The sequence below is a fragment of the Bombina bombina genome, chromosome 1, assembly GCF_027579735.1.
Source record: "Bombina bombina isolate aBomBom1 chromosome 1, aBomBom1.pri, whole genome shotgun sequence".
NCBI classification, from domain to species: Eukaryota; Metazoa; Chordata; class Amphibia; order Anura; family Bombinatoridae; genus Bombina; species Bombina bombina.
In genome coordinates this window covers 439332083-439355815 of record NC_069499.1, presented here as the reverse complement: position 1 = coordinate 439355815, position 23733 = coordinate 439332083, and the positions used below count along the sequence as shown (strand labels likewise).

The window sequence follows — 23733 nt, the reverse complement described above, 5'->3', positions numbered from 1 at the left end:
ACTAGGACACTTCGTGAAGCGAGTATTATGTGATTACAGATCATCTGTATATACTTGTATGGGAAGTTATAGTTTGTCCTGGTGATGACTTATTGAAGAAACATAGTTCAATTTATACTCTAATCATAGGGGGTATGGATGGAGCATATTGAGATTATAAATGTATGCCTGCAGGAGATGCTTTTAGGTGTTTTTTATTTTAGAGTGTGTATATGTGTAAAGGATCACTTTAAGGTGTATGTAAAAATGAGTGCCTAATGAATATGGCCCTGTTTGAATTTGATTGGTTGCCATGGCAACAGTACACGTAAGTTGTAAATATATATGTTTAAATATGACCGTCTATCCCAAACACACCTAGTTTCATAGTTAAGGGGAAACGTACTGATGTGGGATATAGTCATACCCTGTATAATGACCATATAATTAATGTTGACATGCATTTTGAAATTTGTTTGGGCTGGTAACCATGACAACCCGTATTAGCGATGTATGTACGGATTGCTATATAGTTGAGACTCACAGATACGTGTCAAGTTCACATAATGTCACACACGCTGAGTTGATTTATAACATAACCGCTATCAGGTTAGATGTTTTAGAATTTTTGTTTATTTCACTTAACAAGTTCTGGAACGGAAGTTGCGGATTGTCACTTCCGGTCTCACAATATGCTGGAATGCAGGATTGCATTTCAAACACTGATTATTTGGCGCCACAAGAACATAAGGGGGGTGTTTATGTCACTTAAGTGTATGCTTTATATGCTTTGTTTTCACATGTTTTGTTATTCTAATGAAGGGGATGTAAACCTCCCCGAAACGTTAAATACATTTTGGCTTTTTGAGATCCAAATGTTTCTGTGAGTGCACTTCATTTGAGGATATATATATATATATATATTCATATATATGTGTGTGTATATATATATATATATATATATATATATAAATTCCTGTATGTATATATATATATAATATATATATATATATATATATATATACATATAACAAACAGTATAGTCAACAGGCATGCAATGTGTGCCTATGGTGCCCTCACTGCAATAACAAATATTGTTTCGTTCAGTCTAATATAATATCTAATAACTAACTATAGTATAGTAGGCAGGCAATAGTCATGCACTGTGTGCAACAGCCATCCACTACAAAATTATTATAATAGATTTATTTATAAAAAATACTGAAAGCTATACTGCTAGGCGACTAAACCTAGCCTATAGAGCAAACTTAAAGGCAGGGCTCAGTCAGGAGCCCTAACAGTCCAGCAATGACCCACTGCAATATTCTAATTAAATGTTACAACTCTTTGACACTAAATAATTTTAGAAAAATAAATCCCTGGTCCACAGAGTGACAAAAAATATGTATTATTGTGCGGTTGCACTGTGATGCAATGTGCTTCAAAATAAAATTTGATTCTGCACACTACGGGTTTTAAAAATAAAAATTCCCCAAAAAAGTAGGGCTCAGGAGGAATCCTACCAGTCCAGCAACGCCCCTATTTTAATATTTTAAAATTATATAACTTTTTAACAGTAAACAGTTATAGAAAAATAAATCCATGCTCCACAGAGTAAAAAAAGAAATGCACTACTGTGCAGTTGCACTTTGATGCAGGAAAAAAAATCTAATTCTGCACCCAAAGGCTTTTTCCCAGAAAAAAAACCAAAAAGATATTTACTAATTGATATTTTTATCTGTTGTTGTAACATTTGTTGTAACATTTGGGGCATATTGTGGGAAGGATGAGGAAGGGATTTATAGCATATTTAGTGTAAAAAAAAAGTGGCTTATCTACCCTAATATAGGGCAATACAGGACACAGTTCCTAAATAGAGGCTCTTACATTTACCTAATATCGTTGATTTTTCCCCTCCTCCACATATGTGATGGACAACCTAAAATCAGCAACATTGAAGTACTTTATACAAGTCCTAGTTACAGAGTTGTGTTTTTAACTATTTTTCTGGCATGCTGAATACAACTTCTATTTCTGCTGCCTTTTTAACTACAACTAGTAAAAGTTAAATGGTACGTGGAAAAATATATACTTTATGTGTAGAAAGAGCATACTTTTCCCTATTCTCTTAATAGGGTTTTTTCCTTGATTTAAATGAACCTAGGGGTGTTTGGGATAGAAAATCATATTTAAACTTATATATTTACAACTTACGTGTACTGTTGCCATGGCAACCAATCAAATTCAAACAAGGCTGTATTCATTAGGCACTAATTTTTACATACACCTTAAAGTGATCCTTTACACATATACACACTCTAAAATAAAAAACACCTCAAAGCATCTCCTGCAGGCATACATTTATAATCTCAATGTTGTACCCCTATGATTAGAGTATAAATTAGACTATGTTGTTTCTTCAATAAATCATTACCAGGGCAAACTATAATGACTTCCCATACAAGTATATACAGATGATCTGTAATCACATAATACTGGATACGAATAGTGTCCTAGTCCTGACATCCCATAGTGCCGGTAATGTTGACGTTAGATGTTTGTTATACATTTGGCTCATCTATTTCCAGTGCACCATGTTAGTTTACACTCTTGTGTATAGAATTGGGTGACCATGGGTACATGTACATTTGGCCGGTCTAAGAGGGGGAAAAAAACCTTAGACTTTCATACAGATTAAACAACAAAACAGAGGAAAAGAGCATAAATATGACTCAAGTTTAAAGAAACAGAATAAATATATAAAAGTAGCAACTGATGATGCAGTCTGTGCAATCTAACTGCACTTTAACCATACACTGGAACTTGCTGTTTACCAAAGATCCACAACCCGGCTTGAAGGTGTGTTCAGACTTGTTATCAGCTAACAGCCAGGTCTTTGCTTGCTGTATGAATACTTCACACAATAAAAAATTACAACACTCTACCTGGGGGAGCTGTACATTAAATAGTGGCCGGACTTTTGGCCGACGGACACTTGGCCGACGGACACTTGGCCGACGGACATTTGGCCGTCTGGACATTTGGCCGAAACACAAGTGGCTGTCACATAACAGTCCGGCCACGAGATAGATAGATTTGATAGATAGATAGATACATAGATTAGATAGATAGATCAATAGATGCAATAGATACATTTGATAGATACGATAGATAGATTTGATAGATAAATAGATAGATTTGATAGATAGATAGATAGATAGATAGATAGATAGATAGATAGATAGTTTCCCAGACAGAGAATTACAAAACGTGCGGTCTGGGACCCATGGTAAGGTTCCCAGAGGCAGTTGCGAAATCGGAACATTCTTTAGCTTTCTGTCCGTCAGCCAAATGTCTGTCGGCCAAATGTCCGTCTGCCAAATGTCCTTCTGCCAAATGTTTTTCTGCATTTTGTCAGAGCACCCATTAAATGCCCAAAATGCAAAAGCACATATTAACACAAAACTATATATATATATTTATATATATATATATATATATATATATATATATATATATACATAAACATATATATTTATACTTGCTGCCCATCACTGTGCGACTTACCCCATCAATGTGCTAGTTCTCATGCCATGTCTGACGGTGTAAGAACGAGGCTCCCATAGGAGCCTATGATAGCACGCTCAAGAGGTGGCATTTGCATTGCACCTCACTTTTGCGTGCGCTGGTGTTACTAAGTTGAGCACAAATATTGCTTTCGCCGAAGCAATATTTTGCTCTCAACTTGTAATCTGGCCCATAATGTGTAAAACAACTACATATAATTTAAAATTTGTTTTGTAACTAAAGTTTACACTTTGCTTACTTGGAATAGGAATAGTTTATCTTTTAATTGAAGAGTTTACCGCAGAATTTAGTTTTATGGACAACTTTGTACAGTAACAAAGAAACACTTTCTCATTGTAAACTTATGTACAGCCTATCTTCACTTGCCTGCAATGGTAAAATAACACTGAAAGCAAGATGCAAAATGGAATAGTGGGACATGAAACTATTGGATCTGTACTAAACAGCATCACTAATATTAAAAGTATTAGAATAATGATTCTCCCTTTTTTTTGTATTGTGTCTCTGTGTTAAATGGATCTTTGTTAATGTATGATATGTACTTATTACAAAATATTAAAGCGAGCCCATGTTTAGAAAAAGAAATCTACCCGATTCATGACATTGTTATGTTTTTATTTCCATAGGCATCCGGTTGTGATGGGACAGAGATTCCTGATGAAATCAAATTGATTGGATTTGCTCAACTGAGCCTTAGCTGATTAGTTACCCGCTGACATCCATCAAGATCACAATTTGTGAAGGGGCCATCTTATACATAATGGATATGAATAGCACCACACAATTATTTCTTAATTTTCTAGAATTTCACAAAAGTTGGTACAAGCTGAAATCAGAGCTGTAATCACTGCTGCTATCCCAAAAGCTACTCAATGTATTTATAGCAATCAATTTGGAAATCCCCCCATATAGAGAAAAGATAATTATGCACTTAATCCTTATAGCTATATTTATTAGTTACTTATAACTTTTTTATCTAATATATATAGTTCTTTAAATAGAATTTTCTCTGATATTTTAATTGTATTGTTGATTGACAAGACTGCCTGTTTTCTGTATAATTTTAAAGTGAATGTGGGAAAAAATTATTAATTAGCCAAGTGAGTTCTAGTTGTAAAAAGAACTGTGAATTTTATTTTCTTATATTTATGAATTGCACATCCACGGAATATTTGTGGTAAAATTGCACACTTATCTCAACCTATACTTTTAAGGACTATTATGGATTTTGTACCTGATCTACTAAAAAAATCTTATCAATAATTTTTTCTACAAAATTAAACTTTATGGAGTTGTAGAACAATTAAATAATAAACTTTTCTAAATGATTAGAATTTACCTATTTGTTAGTAAAATGTACTAACCTTAAGTTCTACTGGAGAAGGTCAAACCCCTAAGGGCCAGATTACGAGTGGAGCGTTAATTAATACTCACTCTTGAGTGTTAATTGCGCTAGAAGTAAGCTTTTTGCACACGTCAGGTTGCACTTGCATTATGAGTTGAAAGTAAACTGTTTTTGTTCAAGCGATAACCGGCCGAGCGCAAAAAGCCAAAGTTATAATATTGTGTTCACGTATTCCCCTATAGAAGTCAATGGAGAGAAATAAGTGGGGGGAAACCTAACACCCCACTCTTGCGCAAACCCGATCACATATTTTCATTTGCGCTAACTTGACATGAAAATATAAATATTTCACATTCCAATATTCTTCACATAGAAGAATGTGTTCTATTTATTAATAAACACAGATTTATACATATATCTGATGTTTTTTTGGTGCAATATTTATGTATACATATATATATATATATATATATATATATATATATATATATATATATGAATACCTATTTAAAAATACAAAACATATTCTGTTTTGTGCAGATCATTGGAATATGAAATATTTACAGTAAATACATAGTTAAAACCGTAATTAAATATGCATATTGATGCACATATATATGTCAATATATGTATACATATGTATTTATGTATTTATATGTGTATATATGTATTTACAGACATATATATATATACACATATAAATACATATGTACACATATATAGACATTTATTTATATATATATATACAGTATATATACACATATTTAGAGATGTATATGTATGTATCTCAATGTTAAAGCCCTTTGCCTGTCTTTTTTTCTAACACCTGAGATCTCAAATCTTTGAGCCCTTATAAATTTTTTGTGCTATATTTTTTAATATGTTTTATTAGATGGTGTTCTTATTAGTGTAACTGTTCTTTGTAATGTATTTTTGATGTGTTTTGTGACACTTTTTTGTTTTGCGGAAAAGTTAACCAAAGCTCTGAGGACGCGGTAATCATTATATAGTAAATTGCAATTGCGCTCAATTGATTGTGTTTACTTTCAACTTGTAATACCAGCAGTAAGCCCAATGAGCACAAAACCCTACGATAAACCCTTTATCGCTTGGGCTCAAACGTTTGCGCTCCACACGTAATCTTGCCCTAAGGAAGAAAAAAACTTATCAGACTTGAAAACACAAATTAAATATCATTAATTAGCATTAAATTTTTCCATAATTTGCTATTCAGATGCCTCCCACATTCTTATATTTGATTTGCGTAGAGGATTGGCTGTTATTGAATGGCAACAAGTAGTCCATTATAAATTAAAATGACCACAGCTGGATTTAGATATTAAAGAAAAAGTAATGTTATTATCTTTCCATTTAGAAAATGTTTATAATATTTAAACTATATTTTAAATGTTTTTAAATATAAGAAACAAAAAAATTCTTAAAATTAGTAGAGCAGTTTATTTTTATTAGGGTCCTCCAGTTTCCTTCTTTTAGTGTCTGCCACATAAATTATGTTTGAGAGAGGTCATGTTGCAGACTGTTCTTTAGAGCAGATATATTTCTACAATGTCCGTTTATTATGCAAGTTAAAAAAAATGCTGGAGTTTAGTGTCCCTGCTCTCTGGGCTCTTACCATCACTCAAAATATATCATAGCAACCAATAGATGTTGTTGCCTATTGGCAACCTTTTCCTATATGCTTAAGACTATGGCAATGGTGGTTCCTCATAAAATCATAAGGCTAGCTTACAAGTGGAGTGCAAAAATATATAAAATATAATGCTAATGTGTGCTAAAAAACACACACAAGTTAAATTAACAGCGCTTTTATGTTTGCGCAATTATTGTAAGTTAAAAGTAATATATTAGCGCTCAAGCAAAGTCAAGGACACACTAACACCTGGATGTTGGATAGTGCGGATGTGCTTAATCCCAGTGCTAAAAAACTAATTTCGGCTACTGCTTCAGTAATATGCTGAAGGTGTGCTAAACCAAATGCGTTCTTCATTTACTCTTAAGATATGTTTTTATTTTTAAATATAAGTTTAAAACACTGCATACATACATACATATACATACATATGAACACACACACATATATTTATATACTTATTATACACCTTTTAGCCCTTCCCACTCCAGGGCCTGATCATAGCCTGACCATATCCCTTTAAATCAGTTTGAAACATTTAATTTATTAATAATTACATTTAATATGTATAAATATAAGTGAAATAGTTTATTTTAATACATTGCACTTGTGTTTTGCTATATATGTTTTTGAAGATTCTGTGGTAAACCTTTCTACCATCCACTTGTTATAGGTTTCTGCTAAGGATTATGCACGCTGTGCTATAAGTGGCACTTGTAATTTAGCCCATGAATAAAATATTGTAGCCCATGTTTAATGTGCAGTGCTAATCCTGTGCCATAAGAGGTAAAGTTCCGTCTTTGCGCTGCTTATTAAGTATGTCTACAAATATTTATAGTGCTTGTTTGGTGCCTTGAAGACAATGCAGTTTAAGAATGTGCCAGAGGAGGCCTTTTCAGAGCCATGGATATTAAAGTATCACACTGGTATTGTCAGGAATTATACTCTTTTAATCCCGTCACTGAGCCCATTATAGCTTTAACATCATAATTGTGTGTCCATTATTTAAATAATTGCTTAATTAGAACTTTAAATATTTGATGTTTATTTTCCCAACACTAGTTTGTATTTAAATTTATTAAGTAATTTTTGTCATTAAAACTATGTTGCTAGTGATTATTAGAAATGCACTATTCTTTTGATAGATCCTACATAATCATTTGGTTTATTCTCCCTTAATCATACTAGACTGTATAAGTTAAACCTTTTACATCTAAGCCCTGACAGTTGCTATAGAATGCATTCATCTTTCCAAATGTTACCCTCTGTAAATAAAGAAGAGAAGTGCATGTTCATACATGCTCCTCAGACTTATCAGAACAATATCAATCTGCAACATAAAACGTCATAATTCCCCACATTGAAATAAATAATCCAGAACAAGGATTTATTGCCTTATTTTGCCATGTAGTATACCTTTTTAATAAAGGATCAATTTCTTCATAAGATATGAAGTGTCATAAGCTTTCATGTTCTTAAAGGTCTCTAAATAATTTCTAATTAAAGTGATTGTAAACTTTAATGCATTAAAGCCCAGGATCAACAAATAATCTTAAAAACAGCAGCACTTTAATTCATTAAAGTTTGCAAATGTGCTTATTTTTTAAATACTTACCTTTGTGTTATGGTAAACATAATGCAGATCCTCTGCCCGCATATCCTGCTGTATTTAGAATATGGATGACAAATCTGGCTTCCTCCAATCGTTGCGTGCCCCACAAGCTGGATGCCAAAGGGGGCACTTTAATGATATCAAAAGAAGATGCCTGTGAGGTTTTTAATGCTTTGTAAATGCAATATTTTAATTTAAGAATACACTGAACCATTCAGGTATATTAGATTCTGTTGATGAAAATTAAAACTCAATTACTCAAAGCAAACAAAATTAATATTTAAAAATATTATTTGCAATCAGAGTTGCACAACTTGAAACAATGAACCTGCCTATTTTTTGTCACATAAGATTCTGTTCCAAGCTGGAAAGAGAAATGTCCTTAAGCATTAAGATACTTAGTCACTTTTGCACTGTAATTTCTACAAGAATGTAAGAATAAGACAAGTTACATGCTATTGTTTGAATAATATATGCCATATATACTAATATGTTAATTAAATTGATCGTATGTATATACAGATTCCAAACCAAGGACTCTATTTTTTAAATTCCATGGTACTTATTTATTAAATGAATAGGAGTGGGGATAATCATGAGTTCTTGTGTTTCTATTGTTTGTTTCATTTTTCTTTTTATTTGGTGTTTAGTTGTTGTGATGTATGGGTACATTTCCAGCTTTCCACTTTTAGCCCCAATACTTATTGATCAGCAAATTAGTTTTTGTGAGGTTCTCATATTTGAAGTCATTCCAATTCTTCCTTTACCCCCCCCCCCCCGCCCCCCATGATAACCCATTTGTAACATGTCTTTCAAATACATTTGTGAAGCAATAACATCAGCTTTATCTTGTATGGAGAAAATTCAACAGCAGTATTCCAGTCCATCAGAAAAACACTTTCTCAATAACTTTTGAAAAATATTTAGCAGCCTTAAACTCTTGAAAACCATTTAGCCTCTTGGCTGTTTACAAAGTTTGCTTTTAATGTTGTTGCTTATGCTAAGTTGGCATATTATTAAACAATAGCTCAACTCACACTTTTAAATTGTACAAAGATGATTAATTTAGTGAGCAGGCATTTAAAAATGATAATTATAAAATGATCCAAACATTGGTTAGTTAAGTGTAAAATAAATATATGCATTCAAACACTTTATAGGCAGTTATTGTTAATACTGAATCATGCATTGGATGGGTATTATTTGATTCCATAAAGATCCTTGAAAACCTCTGAAAAACCCTTTTTGAAGAGCCTGTGCAGTCTGCTTATTGGGTTTTCCATATGTTTAACTAGATTTTTTTGTTGTATTGCTTATTTTTTTATTTTATTTTTTAATAATTTATAGAGTTTTTCTTTTGACATGGATTGAATAGATTGTAATTGAAATCCAATCATTAACAGAGCTTGCATACAATGTTTTCAATTCAATTTCTGGTGGATTCTGATGGCTTGAAATGCAAACACAAAGTAGCTATGTTTATGCTTTGGTGTATTTAATGAGGATGGAACATATTGATAACTGAGGTACAAATGTTCACTGCATACAAAGGTCACAGTTTCTTTTAGCTCCCTTTTCCTTTTTGTAAGTTTTAGTTACTTGCTTGAGATGAGATTATATATATATATATATATATATATATATATATATATATATATATATATATATATATATATATATATTGCAATAATTTATTTTTGTTTTTGTCTATGGGTTAAGAATAAGAAATTCCATGTGTCCGTTTTATAAGTCCCTATATATTTTAGTCTATATATACTGTATCTATACTGTATATATAGTTCCAGGCCAATATTTGTTGCAGGGGGATAAATCTCTGACATAATTTTATTTTTAAAATTGATGAACCCATATGTTATTTATTATATTTAAAATGTTATAAATGCCAAAGAATCCATAAGATAGTATATTTAGGCTACATTGTGTAGTAGAACTGGAGAGTTTTCTCCCATTTATGGAACTTATGAAAGATAAAGTTTGGTAAAACTATGCTCAATGAACTCTGTAGATCGTTATGGTCCTTAGACATAGATAATAAAAAAATATTTTGGAGGTTTGAGAAGCATCAATTTCAAAAATGTCATAAAATAATGTATACTGCCTTTCTATGAGTCAAGGTGGCTTTACATATAGACAAAATAGCATAATGCACCTCAGAAGTTACAATAATATAAGTCCTTAAAGTCACACCAGTCTTTGTGCATCATAAGGAGAACTATAAAAAAGTGCTCTAGTAAATACATTTGGGTGTACACCTCTTAGACATGTTTGCTTTGTTAAAGTGATTGTTTGTTCCATTGTATTTTATAGCATTTAACCAATTTTGTATGAAATCAAATTAATCAAGTTGCAACTTTAATTGAAATCTTAATAACCACATAGTTGAGAAAACAAACTTTAGGAAGGAGATACTTTACAAGACTTATATAGTAAGTAAATGTAGTAATAGGTGGGACCAATGGTTAGTCTAAATTCTTGATATTTTCCATGAGTACTTCTGATTATAGCATAAATAAATTAAATTTCTTTACTATGCTGATAGCATCCTATAATACTATATAACATTATAACTTCTACTCACTGTTAGGGTATTTTAGCCATTGACAACATGTAATTTCATTTCACTTTATTGTTTACAGAAAAATAACTCAAAGATGACTGAAATGATGAATGGAAATAAAATTAAATATACTACACAAAAAGTGGATTTGTCATTATTTACTTTTTTTTAAAATAACTTTGTACTTTTGGAAATTCATGAAGATTTTCCTACATTTTCCTCAGTGGCGGACCTAATGAACAGAGGGCCCTGACACAATAATTTTTTAGGCCCCCAAGGGTAACTCAAAGCAATAGTCATAATAATAATCCCTATATAAAACTTAATTGCGTAGTCCCCATTTCACATTTATGTATGTGAATGCTGCCAATTAAGAACAAAATGCAACATTGAAATTCACTGAACATGCACATAACCTACAGTACATTATTTTGCTTGTCAGGCAGATCACATGAAGAGTTATCACTACTCTATTCTAGACATGACTGTGTACCAATGAAATTGACTGGCCAGGCCGACACGCAGTTCCCAGGAGGGAACTGTGTGATGGGAGACAATGGCTGGACATGTAGTGCTTGCAATGTTTAGATTTCAACACTCCACCCACCATCCATGGCAGTTTCTACAAAATATGGCACCAGGGCAAAATTCCAAAATGTGCTCCCCATAAATATCACAGTGCAACTTCCCCCTCCTGATTTAGGGTGGGGAGTGAATGATACAGAGACAAAGTGGAAGAAAAACAAATAAAGAAACTGAAAAAAACACATAATATTGGAGAATCTTAAAGTTAAAGAGGCCGAATTATCAAATTTCTGTTAGACCTGATCCGACAGTGCGGATCAGGTCCGACAGACATCGCTGAATGCAGAGAGCAATACACTCTCCGTATTCAGCATTGCACCAACAGCTCACAAGATGATGACGAGACACATGGGCCCTCAAGCTCCATTCAGAGCTTGATAAATGGGTCTCAAAGGGACACTGAACCCAAATTTTTTCATTCATGATTCAGATAGAGCATGACATTTTATGCAACTTTCTAATTTACTCCTATTATCAAATTTTCTTCATTCTCTTGGTATCTTTATTTGAAATGCAAGAATGTAAGTTTAAATGCCGGCCCATTTTTGGTGAACAACCTGGGTTGTTCTTGCTGATTGGTGGATAAATTCATCCACCAATAAAAAAGTGCTGTCCAGATTTCTGCACCCCAAAAAAAAAGCTTTGATGCCTTTTTCAAATAAAGATAGCAAGAGAATGAAGAAAAAGTGATAATAGGAGTAAATTAGAAAGTTGTTAAATTGCATGCTCTATCTGAATCATGAAAGAAAAATTTGAGTTCAGTTTCCCTTTAAATAGCACTCCAAAATGTCATGTACATGAAACAGAAGCATTTAAACATGTAAAATTAGTTTTGCAAGGAAAAGGGTTAAAGGGCCATGATACCCAAATGTTTTCATTTCTTCATTATTTTTTTTTAACCTGCAGCTGAGCAACAGCTGAAGTATATTTGTTTACACAGAACTTACTCTGCTGACCTAAGGAGATTGTGAGGTAAAATATCTTCTTTTTTTTACATAGAGATGCTCAGGTGATATTTTCCTGCCAGCTTTTTACAGCTATACTGCATCAGTTTCAAGTGATTTATCATATGAGTATTATGTCCCTTTAAGTAATATATGCTTAAAGTGATGGTAAACTCAGTGTACCTTAATCATATTACTGTTATGTGTGTGTCCTAATTTTAACATATTACAATTTCGTCTTATGAGAAAAAACAACAACTTACAACTAATGTTTTTATCTTTCGCTCTGATGAGAGCATCCTCCTGCCCCCCGCGGTCGCCTAATCTTCAATGTTCCTCTGCACGTGTCGTCACTCTGACAGGCTTATTTCTATAACAGCGGCACACACATGTGCAATATATCCGATTTTCCACAACTGAAGAGCGCAATTGCTGTAGGAATAAAGAAAGCCCCAAATAGTATAGTATCGTTTTGCACATCAATTTATTTACACAGATTATGGGTACTCACACAGATTAAAAAAAACAAATGCTCATAAAGGTATCTTGTGAAGAAGTCAGACTCCTCAGGATTCCACTCAATCAATCTTCCCGGTCGGCGTGTGACGTCACCACCCGATAACAGCTGATTGAATCAAAAGGTCTGCAGCTCACAGGCACAAACACACTGCCCCAATGTGTTTCTCGCCGCTACTGGGCGCTTCCTCAAGAGGATATGTGTTACATTACAGCTCTGGGTATAAATAGCCCGGCTAATATAAAAATGTATATATTAAAAACATATCATATTCTAAAATACATATTTCATTACAAATACATTATATCAATTTAAAAAAAAATATATGTATGTTCCTATACTAAATGAACTTCCACATATTCATAAAAAGCTTCACATATTCAACTCACTAAAAGTACACATTGATATTAACATATTGCACTTGATAAATTCTCTACACCACAAATGCTGTGATATCCAAATCTACATTAAGGCCATTGGGTGTCAAAGTCCCTAGTCTATGTATCCAAAATGTCTCTCTACGTTTGAGGTGTAGCAATCTGTCTCCCCCTCTGTTTCGTAGTACTATTTCAATTCCCTTTATTGTCAGACATTTCAGGTCACAATTGTGTTTCTGAGAACAGTGTATTTTCTTCATAAATGGAAAGAGTCCACAGCTGTATTCATTACTTTTGGGAATTCAGAAACTGCTACCAGGAGGAGGCAAAAACACCCCAGCCAAAGGCTTAAATACTCCTCCCCTCATCCCCAGTCATTCTTTGCTTTTCGTCCCAGGAGGTTGGCAGAGAAGTGTCCGAAGTTTTCGTTAGTCTCTTATGAAGGGTAGTACTCTTCGGCATGGGACTGGAGTTTTAAGTTGTCCTGGCAGCCTCTCAGTGAGAGTATGGTTGAAAGTTAGAGTCCGGAGATGCAGGGAGAGTTGTTCTGCGAAACCATCCCGACTCATATTAATAGCTAAACAAGCAATCAGCGTTGACAAGTTTCGCTGCCTGCTTTTTTCTCTCAAGTCCATGGCAGAAGCAACGCTACCATCTGTCACACTTGAAGGGCCGTGTTCCTGTTCCTTGGCGTAGATTCAGGTAAGATTGTTTCATTTTACTTTCATCATGTATGTATTGTAATTACAACTGTTTATCCAAGAGGGGCTACAACCTTTAGAGGATAACTTTAACATAGGGTCTCAGTGAGGCTCCTTTTTGTATCTCGGAATCAAGGGTTAATATCTCCTGAGGGGGGTTATTGAACAGAGAGGTTTATAATCATGTTTGTTATGTGATTCTGTCTACTACTGTGTAGTGTTGCTTCAGCTCATGGCTATTTTGGAACATAACGGCCTATGTCTAGTGACGCAGCCTTTACGGTCAGGCGTGCTTTTGCATGGACTGCACGGTTTACCTTGTGACTGGGCTGGTCACATTTTGGCTCTCCATTTTCGCATTCCTGACGTGTGGCGATGGAGAAATCCTGGTCCACTGATGACTGGTTCACTGGAGGTGGTGAGTGACCCAGCCTTTGGGGGTGTAAGGTGCCGTTTAGATTTTTCCTGTTGGTCCATTTTTTATTTAATCCCAGTTATTGAGGATTCTATTTTTTTTGAGACAGATGTCTCTGATTTAGACTACTTCTTGCAAAGAATATGAATTGACCCGGGTGATACATGCCCAGTTATGTTCCGAATGCCGTTTTAGAGTGCTCTGTTCCTCTGGATCAGGAAATCAGGTGCCCACTGAGCCATCCGCCTCTGAAGATTGTATTTTCCACAAGGCGAGTTCCCTACCACCAACTCTTACTACACATGCAGGTAACCCAAACACTACTTATGCTTCTATGGAGTGTGGCCTGTTCCCACCTGAGGTTAGGACGCGGTTCTGCATGGCCATATCTTTGGCGCTGGTCCATCTGCCCCTCCCGGGAGTGTGCTTATGATATTGTCTGTATTCCGTTAACTGGGGCTTGTCAGGCGTGGGATCGCCTGGTCCAGTTCAGCTCTCCAGTGAAGCGACTTCCCCTGAGGTCTCAGGGGGTCAACCTTCGGGGCCGGTGTTTTCTTTTTTCCCGGGAGAGGTAAGTTGCACCTTTCGTTATAGACTGGCGCGCCTTCGTGTTCTACTGAGGCATGTTTTGACATTGCTGGAGGATCCCACTCTTATTGGGTCTGGGGATTCTCAGTCTTAATCTTTGACTGACTTGCTTGCATAGACATAAAGGGATAAAGTAATCTTCTTATAGTTTTTTCTATTTGTGTGTCCTTTTCCAGTTCTGAGCTTGGAAGTCTCGGACCACTGTTAGGCTGGTCCTGTGGGTCTGTCCGTTCTTTCTGGGCGATAACCTACGGGTTGCCTTATCTTTTATTTTAATCCGGTGAGGATGATTTTTTTTAATTTTTATTTTATTTGTAAACAAGCTTTATTGAGTCAAGTTTTGAATATACAGGACAAGTAATTATCTCATTATCTAGATAGCAATTTACATAGAATCACCACTATTCATAAATCGTTACAGAGGATGGCTTTACATTCAGTATAAGAGGGCAGTTAGCATAACAAACAAGTTAACCATGTCTCGGATAACGTATAAGGTGGCCCCCGACTTCCACTTTCGAGGGATGAGTTTCTGAGCTCCAATAAGCATTATTAAAAGTAGGGCCTGCACGTGTGGTTCTTTTATTTTAGGTAATTGAAAGAGGAGGATCGCCTCTGGGGTGTCTGGAATGGCAATGTGATGTGTATCTTATCTGAAATGAGGGTTGTTACCCCAAGCCAAAATTCTCTTAGCCTAGGGCAAGACCACCAAATGTAGAGGAGCGTTCCATGCTTCCCACAGCCTCTCCAGCACAGAGGACTCACCGACGGGAAACCCCTGTGTATCCTCGTTGGTGTTAAGTACCATCTGCAGGTAAGTTTCAGATGTATTTCCTGGACGTGGTCTGAAACAGATGAGCGTTTCGCTAATTTAAAGGATTTGAGCCAAGCTTCTTGATCTATGTCCCTGCCAAGGTCTCTGTTCCAGACCAGCATGTATGTGGGTAACTGAGTATCTGAGGGTAGGAGTAACAGTTTATATATCAGTGAAATTAAACGCCTCTCGGGTTTAGCCAATGTGTAAAGAAGCTTGAATGCAGTAAGTTCCCTAGCAAACTGTTATTTATGTCTATGGTGCGAAATGTAGTGAGATAGCTGATTGTATCTCAGGCAAGAAGAGAAAATTATCCCTTACTTCTCTGACATACGTTCTTGTGTAAGCAATTTCCCTCCCTCTATAGCAAAACATAGAGAACCAGATCTAAGGCTGTATGGCTCACTCACATGTGTCCCTAGCTGAGAATACGGTAGCTCAGAAATTTTCTATAATGGGCATAAGTGGAGAGTATCTAGTATACAGGTGCGTGGAAGTATTTACAATTCTATCCCATTCTTGCAGCACCTCCGCTGTCAGTGGGTAATTCTTTAGTGTCTGCAGGCACGAGGAGGGGGAGATCCAGGCCAATGTTACCAGGTTCTTTAGGTGGAGTACTTGTCCGTCTATCCAAGCGCTACCATGCTTTGTAAGTGGTATTTTGAGACCACTCTACTAGTCTCTGCAGGATAATTGCTCTTCTATATTTTGCTAAATCATGGAAACCCAGCCCCCCTCTGTCGCGCCGTAGGTACATAGTTTTCTTGGGGACACGTGGCCTTGTGCCCGACCAGACACATTTTTCTAATGTTTTTTGTAATTGCGGCAAGAAATCTCAGGGAATAGGAATCGGCAATGCCTGGAAGACGTATAATATACGTGGGAGGACATTCATTTTGATTACTCCGATCTTTCACAGTGTGGTATGTTGGAAATTACCATTCAAATAACAAAGTATTTGTGAAAAAGATTAGCCCTAAAATTAGAGCTTGTTGCTCTTTTTTGATCTAATCAGAATAACAATGTCTATGCAACCTGATTAGACAATATGAGTCATTTGATATATGATGAATATAACTATTAACTACTATCTGTAGTATTAATAATAAGGATAGAAAAAATGGCAGTCTTGCTTGATATAAATAATTATTGCAGAACCTGAGTAATCGTAGAAATACTGACAAGGTGCTAACCAGATAAGAAATGATATGAAATGATATGAAAGATAATGATCTCCCTTTACTTCACGCATTCACACACATCCTAAAATATATACAAGTTCAGACACGCTGCAGACACACTATGTTTGTTTGTAACAAAAATCGACAATTGGAAGAATTACACAAATAATGACTGTTGGAGGAAAACAAGGTAAGTATAAAGCATAAGGGCTTCGGTTTTTGTGAAGTACGTTACCCCCTTGTAAACATGAGAGGAGATCCGTTACGGCACTGAGAGTTCCGTGTCTGAGGGCTGGTAGCGTGTGTGAATGCGGCTTACTTCCGGGTAGCGGTTGGAAAGTAGATCCGGCCGTTCTAGGATCCAGACTTGTGAAACAGGACAAGGTTTGAAAATAGCAACAAGGTAGTAGAAATGCTACATCAAAGTAGTTAAGGCTTCAATATTCAGGCAGTGAATGGATGGTAATGGTAGTCCTTAAATAGGGAGGAACCAGATAGGAGGGGTTAAGCTTAAAGGTATACCACATCTCCCCCCCCTCAAGGAAGCACCCCAGGGGATTCCAAGCTAGGTTTATCAGGGTAGCGGTGATGAAAATTCCGGAGAAGACGAGGAGTGCGAAGATCCGAATGGAGCTGCCAAGAGTTATCCTCCGAACCATATCCTTTCCACTTCACAAGGTACTCCAACCTCCGTCTACAGATCCTGGAATCAAGCACAGCATCGACTTCATATTCCTCGCGATCATCAATGAGGATCGGAGGGGGCCTCGGTTGGGAAAGGGACTGAGGTGAGGGAAGATAGGGTTTCAACAAGGAGACATGGAAAGAGGGGTGAATTTTGAAATCCTGAGGGAGATCCAGTCTCACTGCATTGAGGTTAATCACTTTAGTCACCTTAAAGGGGCCTAAGTATTGATTAGCTAGCTTTTTGCTAGTAACAGATAACTTTAGATTTTTAGTCGAGAGTAGAACTAGGTCACCAATCTGGTAAAGAGGACTGGCTGTATGATGAGTATCAAACAACCGTTTCTGATTTTCTTTAGCATCGGATAGATGCTTTTTCAAGACGTCCAGTCTATCTTGTAAGGTATTTGCAAAATCCAAGGCAGAGGGTGAATTAACTTGTTGAGAGGATAAGGAGACAGTGGTAGGATGAAATCCATATGTAGCAAAGAATGGGGATAATTTAGTTGAGGATGATGTGGTATTGTTATAACAGAACTCTGCCATGGGAAGATAAGACGACCAATCATCTTGGAGATGAGTTATGAAGCAACAAAGGTATTGCTCAAGAGTCTGGTTAAGTCTCTCAGTTAGACCATTTGTCTGGGGGTGAAATGCAGTCGAATATCTTGAATCAATCTTGATCAACTTACATAGAGATTTCCAAAAATTAGAGGTAAACTGAGTACCACAATCAGTTATAATAACATTGGGGAGTCCGTGTAAGCGAACTGTTATCTAAGAAAACCTGTGCAGTAGTTAAAGCTGTTGGCAGACCCTTTAATGGAATATAATGAGCTAATCGTGTTAGATGGTCTATTACTACTAATATAGTGTTGAAATGATGAGATTCGGGTAGATCGACTATAAAGTCCATTGATATGGTACTCCAAGGTTTGTCAGGAATAGGCAGAGGAGATAAAAGACCCGATGGTCTTTTGTGCACCAACTTATTTCTAGCACAGGTATCACATTGTTTTACATAATCTGTTATGTAAGTATCCATAAGAGGCCACCAGTAAGTTATTCTAGTTAGGTCAATAGTTTTTAAAATACCTGGATGACCTGCTAGGGTCCCATCATGGGTCTGTTTAAGAATGGATGATCTGATTTGCTGGGGTATATATAGTTTAGTTTTATGATAATAAAGACCAGTAGTAGGATCTTTCTGACAGTCTATCCCATGAGGTGGTTCTTTATTTAATTTTTTCAATACCTCTTCTTCTAAAGGTGTGAGTACACCTATGATCTTTTCTTTTGGGATAATTTGGGTGGTATTATCTTGAGTGTTTTGATCATGTAGTCTTGAGAGAGCATCGGCCTTTGTATTCAAGGTTCCAGGTCTGTAGGTTAAGAGGAAATTGAAACGATCGAAAAATATAGACCAACGTGTTTGTCTTGCTGTCAAAGTTTTACTTGTTTTGAAATATTCAAGATTTTTATGATCTGTATAGATCATAAAGGGCAATTTGGAACCTTCTAAGAAATGTCTCCAGTGGTCTAGAGCACATTTCATAGCTAGGAGTTCTTTATCTCCTATGCTATAGTTTTTCTCAGCGCTAGTTAGCATTCTTGAGAAAAAAGCAATAGGATGGATCTCTGTTTTGTTCTTATTTTGTTGTGATAATACGGCACCAATACCTGTATCAGATGCATCTACTTCAAGGATAAATTCTAGATCAAAATCTGGCATGGCTAATATAGGAGCTGTCGTGAAATACTCTTTTAATTTGTTAAAAGCGATAGTTGCAGATTCTGTCCACTTGAATCTTTGCTTTTCACTGGTCAATGCTGTTAAAGGTTTTACGATAGAAGAGAAATTTTTAATAAATTTTCTATAGAAGTTCACAAAACCAATGAACCGTTGCACTGTTTTTGTTGAAGTTGGAATAGGCCAATTTAAAATTGCTGAAACCTTCTCTGGATCCATCTGTATCTTGTTTGGACTGATAATATAACGCAAAAATCTTATTTGTTTAACATGAAAGGAACATTTTTCCAATTTGGCATATAATTTGTGTTCTTTTAAACGAGTTAATACCCAGCATACATGTTTTTCATGTTCCTGTGGTGTTTTAGAATAGATTAGGATATCATCTAAATAAATTATGACACAAACGTCAATAAGGTCACAGAATATTTCATTTATGAAAAATTGAAAAGTAGCTGGGGCATTACTCAGACCGAAAGGCATTACGTTATATTGGAAAAGGCCATATCTGGTTCGAAATGCCGTTTTCCATTCGTGGCCTTCCTTGATTCTTATCAGATTATAAGCTCCCTTTAAATCCAATTTGGTGTAAATGGTTGCACCATTTAGACGTTCCAGTAGTTCAGGGATTAAAGGAAAGGGGTACCTATTTTTCACTGTGATGTTATTTAAAGCCCTATAATCAATTATAGGTCTTATGGTACCATCCTTATTTCTGACTAGAAACATTCCTGCAGCTGCAGGGGATGTGGAATGAGAGATAAATCCCTTACGTAAGTTTTCATCTAAATAGTTTTGAATATATTTAAGTTCCTCTTGAGAGAGAGGATAGATTTTACCATGTGGGATTTTGGAGCCAGGTATTATATCTATAGGGCAGTCAAATTCCCTATGGGGTGGAAGGTTTTCTGCCTCTTTTAAATTGAATACCTCTGCCAAATCCTGGTAACACAAGGGTAGACCTGTATCAAGTAAAGCTATGGTGTGATGTGGGTAACAGGTATTTGAACAAAAGATAGAATCTAAAGTTAACTCATTTTTTGCCCAATTAATGGTTGGGTTGTGTTTCTTCAACCAGGGGTACCCTAAAATGAGTGTGTGCTGATGTATTGATATTAAATCAAAAGATAAATACTAGGTGTGTCCATGAGATGTTGTTATAAGTAGGGGAACAGTATGATGTGTAAATGGCCCTTGTTGTATGAATGAACCATCTATTAATTTAATGGACACAGGGTTTTGTTTGCATATAATTGGTATTTTATTTTTATTTACATAGGAGGAATCAATATAATTTCCGGAAGCGCCCGAATCAATTAATGCCTGGGTTTGGGTGTTTTTCTGGTCCCACTGTAAAAAAATGGACAAAGTCAAGTGTGTATCGTTTTCAATGCTGTAAATAAAGTCATTTGTTATTGCCTTACCATTCTTTTGTTTCTTCAACAAAGGACAAGTTGATACTGCATGTTCCTTTTAAGGGCACAATATAAGCAGAGATTTTCCAACCTTCTTCTAGTTTTTTCCTCTGGTGTCAGAGGTCCTCTAAGAACGCCAATCTCCATTGGAGTAGAACTCCCATGAGCTCTATCTTGACTTGATTTGACTTGGTAAGGTTTCCTGGATGGGTTGTCATAAGAAGCCCTTTCAGCCCTTCTTTCTCTGAGTCGTCTATCCAACGAAGTGCTGAGCTTAATGAGACCCTCAAGGGTATCTGGGATCTCTAGACGTGAGAGTTCATCCTTGAGTGATTCAGACAACCCAAGGCGGAATTAATTCTTTAAACTGATTTCATTCCACTCAGCCCACATCTGAAATTCAGTTGTATAATCTTCAACATTCCTTTTGCCTTGTTTTAGGGACCTCAACCTTGTTTCAGCATTTATTTGTGTATTTGAGTCTTGGTAGAGACTATTCGTCGCAGAAAAAAAAATCCTGTAATGACTCTAAGATAGGGTTATTATTTTCAAAAAACCTGTTGGCCCAGGCTCTTGGTTCACCCTGTAGAAAAGAGATTGTAGTACATACTTTAATCCGCTCAGTATGATAGGTTCTGGGTCTAAGTGAAAACAACAAGTTACAAGCATTCTTAAATTCCCTGAACTCAGAACGTTTCCCTGAGAAGGGTTGTGGATAATTGATATGAGGTTCAGGTGGATCATGGGGTTTTTGTGAGACATAGTCTTTTACTATTGTTTTAAGGGCTGCATTTTCAGTTTGTACTTCAGTCAGTCCTCTTGCAAGGTAATCAAGTTTAAGATAAACATTGTTAAACTCTTTTTTATTTCATTAGGATCCATGATGCTTAGGAGAATGAATCCTTAAAATTTGTGTTTGGTTAGGCCTGAATATTATGTGGTATGTTAGAAATTACCATTCAAATAACAAAGTATTTGTGAAAAAGATTAGCCCTAAAATTAGAGCTTGTTGCTCTTTTTTGATCTAATCAGAATAACAATGTCTATGCAACCTGATTAGACAATATGAGTCATTTGATATATGATGAATATAACTATTAACTACTATCTGTAGTATTAATAGTAAGGATAGAAAAAATGGCAGTCTTGCTTGATATAAATAATTATTGCAGAACCTGAGTAATCGTCGAAATACTGACAAGGTGCTAACCAGTTATCATAAGAAATAATATGAAAGATAATGATCTCCCTTTACTTCACGCATTCACACACATCCTAAAATATATACAAGTTCAGACACGCTGCAGACACACTATGGCCTAGATTTAGAGTTTGGCGGTAGCCGTGAAAACCAGCGTTAGAGGCTCCTAACGCTGGTTTTAGGCTACCGCCGGTATTTGGAGTCAGTCATGAAAGGGTCTAACGCTCACTTTCCAGCCGCGACTTTTCCATACCGCAGATCCCCTTACGTCAATTGCGTATCCTATCTTTTCAATGGGATCTTTCTAACTCCGGTATTTAGAGTTGTGTCTGAAGTGAGCGTTAGAAATCTAACAACAAAACTCCAGCCGCAGAAAAAAGTCAGTAGTTAAGAGCTTTCTGGGCTAACGCCGGTTTATAAAAAATCTCGTAACTACTGTGCTCTAAAGTACACTAACACCCATAAACTACCTATGTACCCCTAAACCGAGGTCCCCCCACATCGCCGCCACTCGATTAAATTTTTTTAACCCCTAATCTGCCGACCGCCACCTACGTTATACTTATGTACCCCTAATCTGCTGCACCTAACACCGCCGACCCCTATATTATATTTATTAACTCCTAACCTGCCCCCCACAACGTCGCCACCAGCTACCTACAATAATTAACCCCTAATCTGCCGACCGCAAAGCGCCGCCACCTACATTATCCTTATGTACCCCTAATCTGCTTCCCCTAACACCGCCGACCCCTATATTATATTTATTAACCCCTAATCTGCCCCCCACAATGTCGCCTCCACCTGCCTACACTTATTAACCCCTAATCTGCCGAGCGGACCACACCGCAATTATAATAAAGTTATTAACCCCTAATCCGCCTCACTCCCACCTCAATAACCCTATAATAAATAGTATTAACCCCTAATCTGCCCTCCCTAACATCGCCGACACCTAACTTCAATTATTAACCCCTAATCTGCCGACCGAATCTCACCGCTACTGTAATAAATGGATTAACCCCTAAAGCTAAATCTAACCCTAACACTAACACCCCCCTAAATTAAATACAATTTAAATCTAACGAAATAAATTAACTCTTATTAAATAAATTATTCCTATTTAAAGCTAAATACTTACCTGTAAAATAAACCCTAATATAGCTACAGTATAAATTATAATTATATTATAGCTATTTTAGGATTAATATTTATTTTACAGGTAACTTTGTATTTATTTTAACCAGGTACAATAGCTATTAAATAGTTAAGAACTATTTAATAGCTAAAATAGTTAAAATAATTACAAAATTACCTGTAAAATAAACCTAAGTTACAATTAAACCTAACACTACACTATCAATAAATAAATTAAATAAAATACCTACAATTATCTACAATTAAACCTAACACTACACTATCAATAAATAAATTAAATACAATTCCTACAATTATCTACAATTAAACCTAACACTACACTATCAATAAATAAATTAAATACAATTCTACAAATAAATACAATTAAATAAACTAACTAAAGTACAAAAAATAAAAAAGAACTAAGTTACAAAAAATAAAAAAATATTTACAAACATTAGAAAAAATTACAACAATTTTAAACTAATTACACCTACTCTAAGCCCCCTAATAAAATAACAAAGACCCCCAAAATAAAAAATGCCCTACCCTATTCTAAATTACAAAAGTTCAAAGCTCTTTTACCTTACCAGCCCTTAAAAGGACCTTTTGTGGGGCATGCCCCAAAGAATTCAGCTCTTTTGCCAGTAAAAAAAAATACATACAATACC

The 23733-nt window shown here is 35.6% G+C and overlaps 1 protein-coding gene across 1 annotated transcript in view; it reads left to right on the top strand.

Moving 5' to 3' along the window:
* STK39 (serine/threonine kinase 39) overlaps positions 1-4905 on the top strand; it is a 1002247-nt gene extending 997342 nt beyond the window's left edge. Inside the window, exon 18 of the mRNA XM_053698395.1 lies at positions 4194-4905. Coding sequence (XP_053554370.1) covers positions 4194-4268 — 75 coding nt within the window. The 3' untranslated portion in view covers positions 4269-4905. The remainder of the gene's footprint in view (positions 1-4193) is intronic.
* Positions 4906-23733: the final 18828 nt, after the last annotated feature.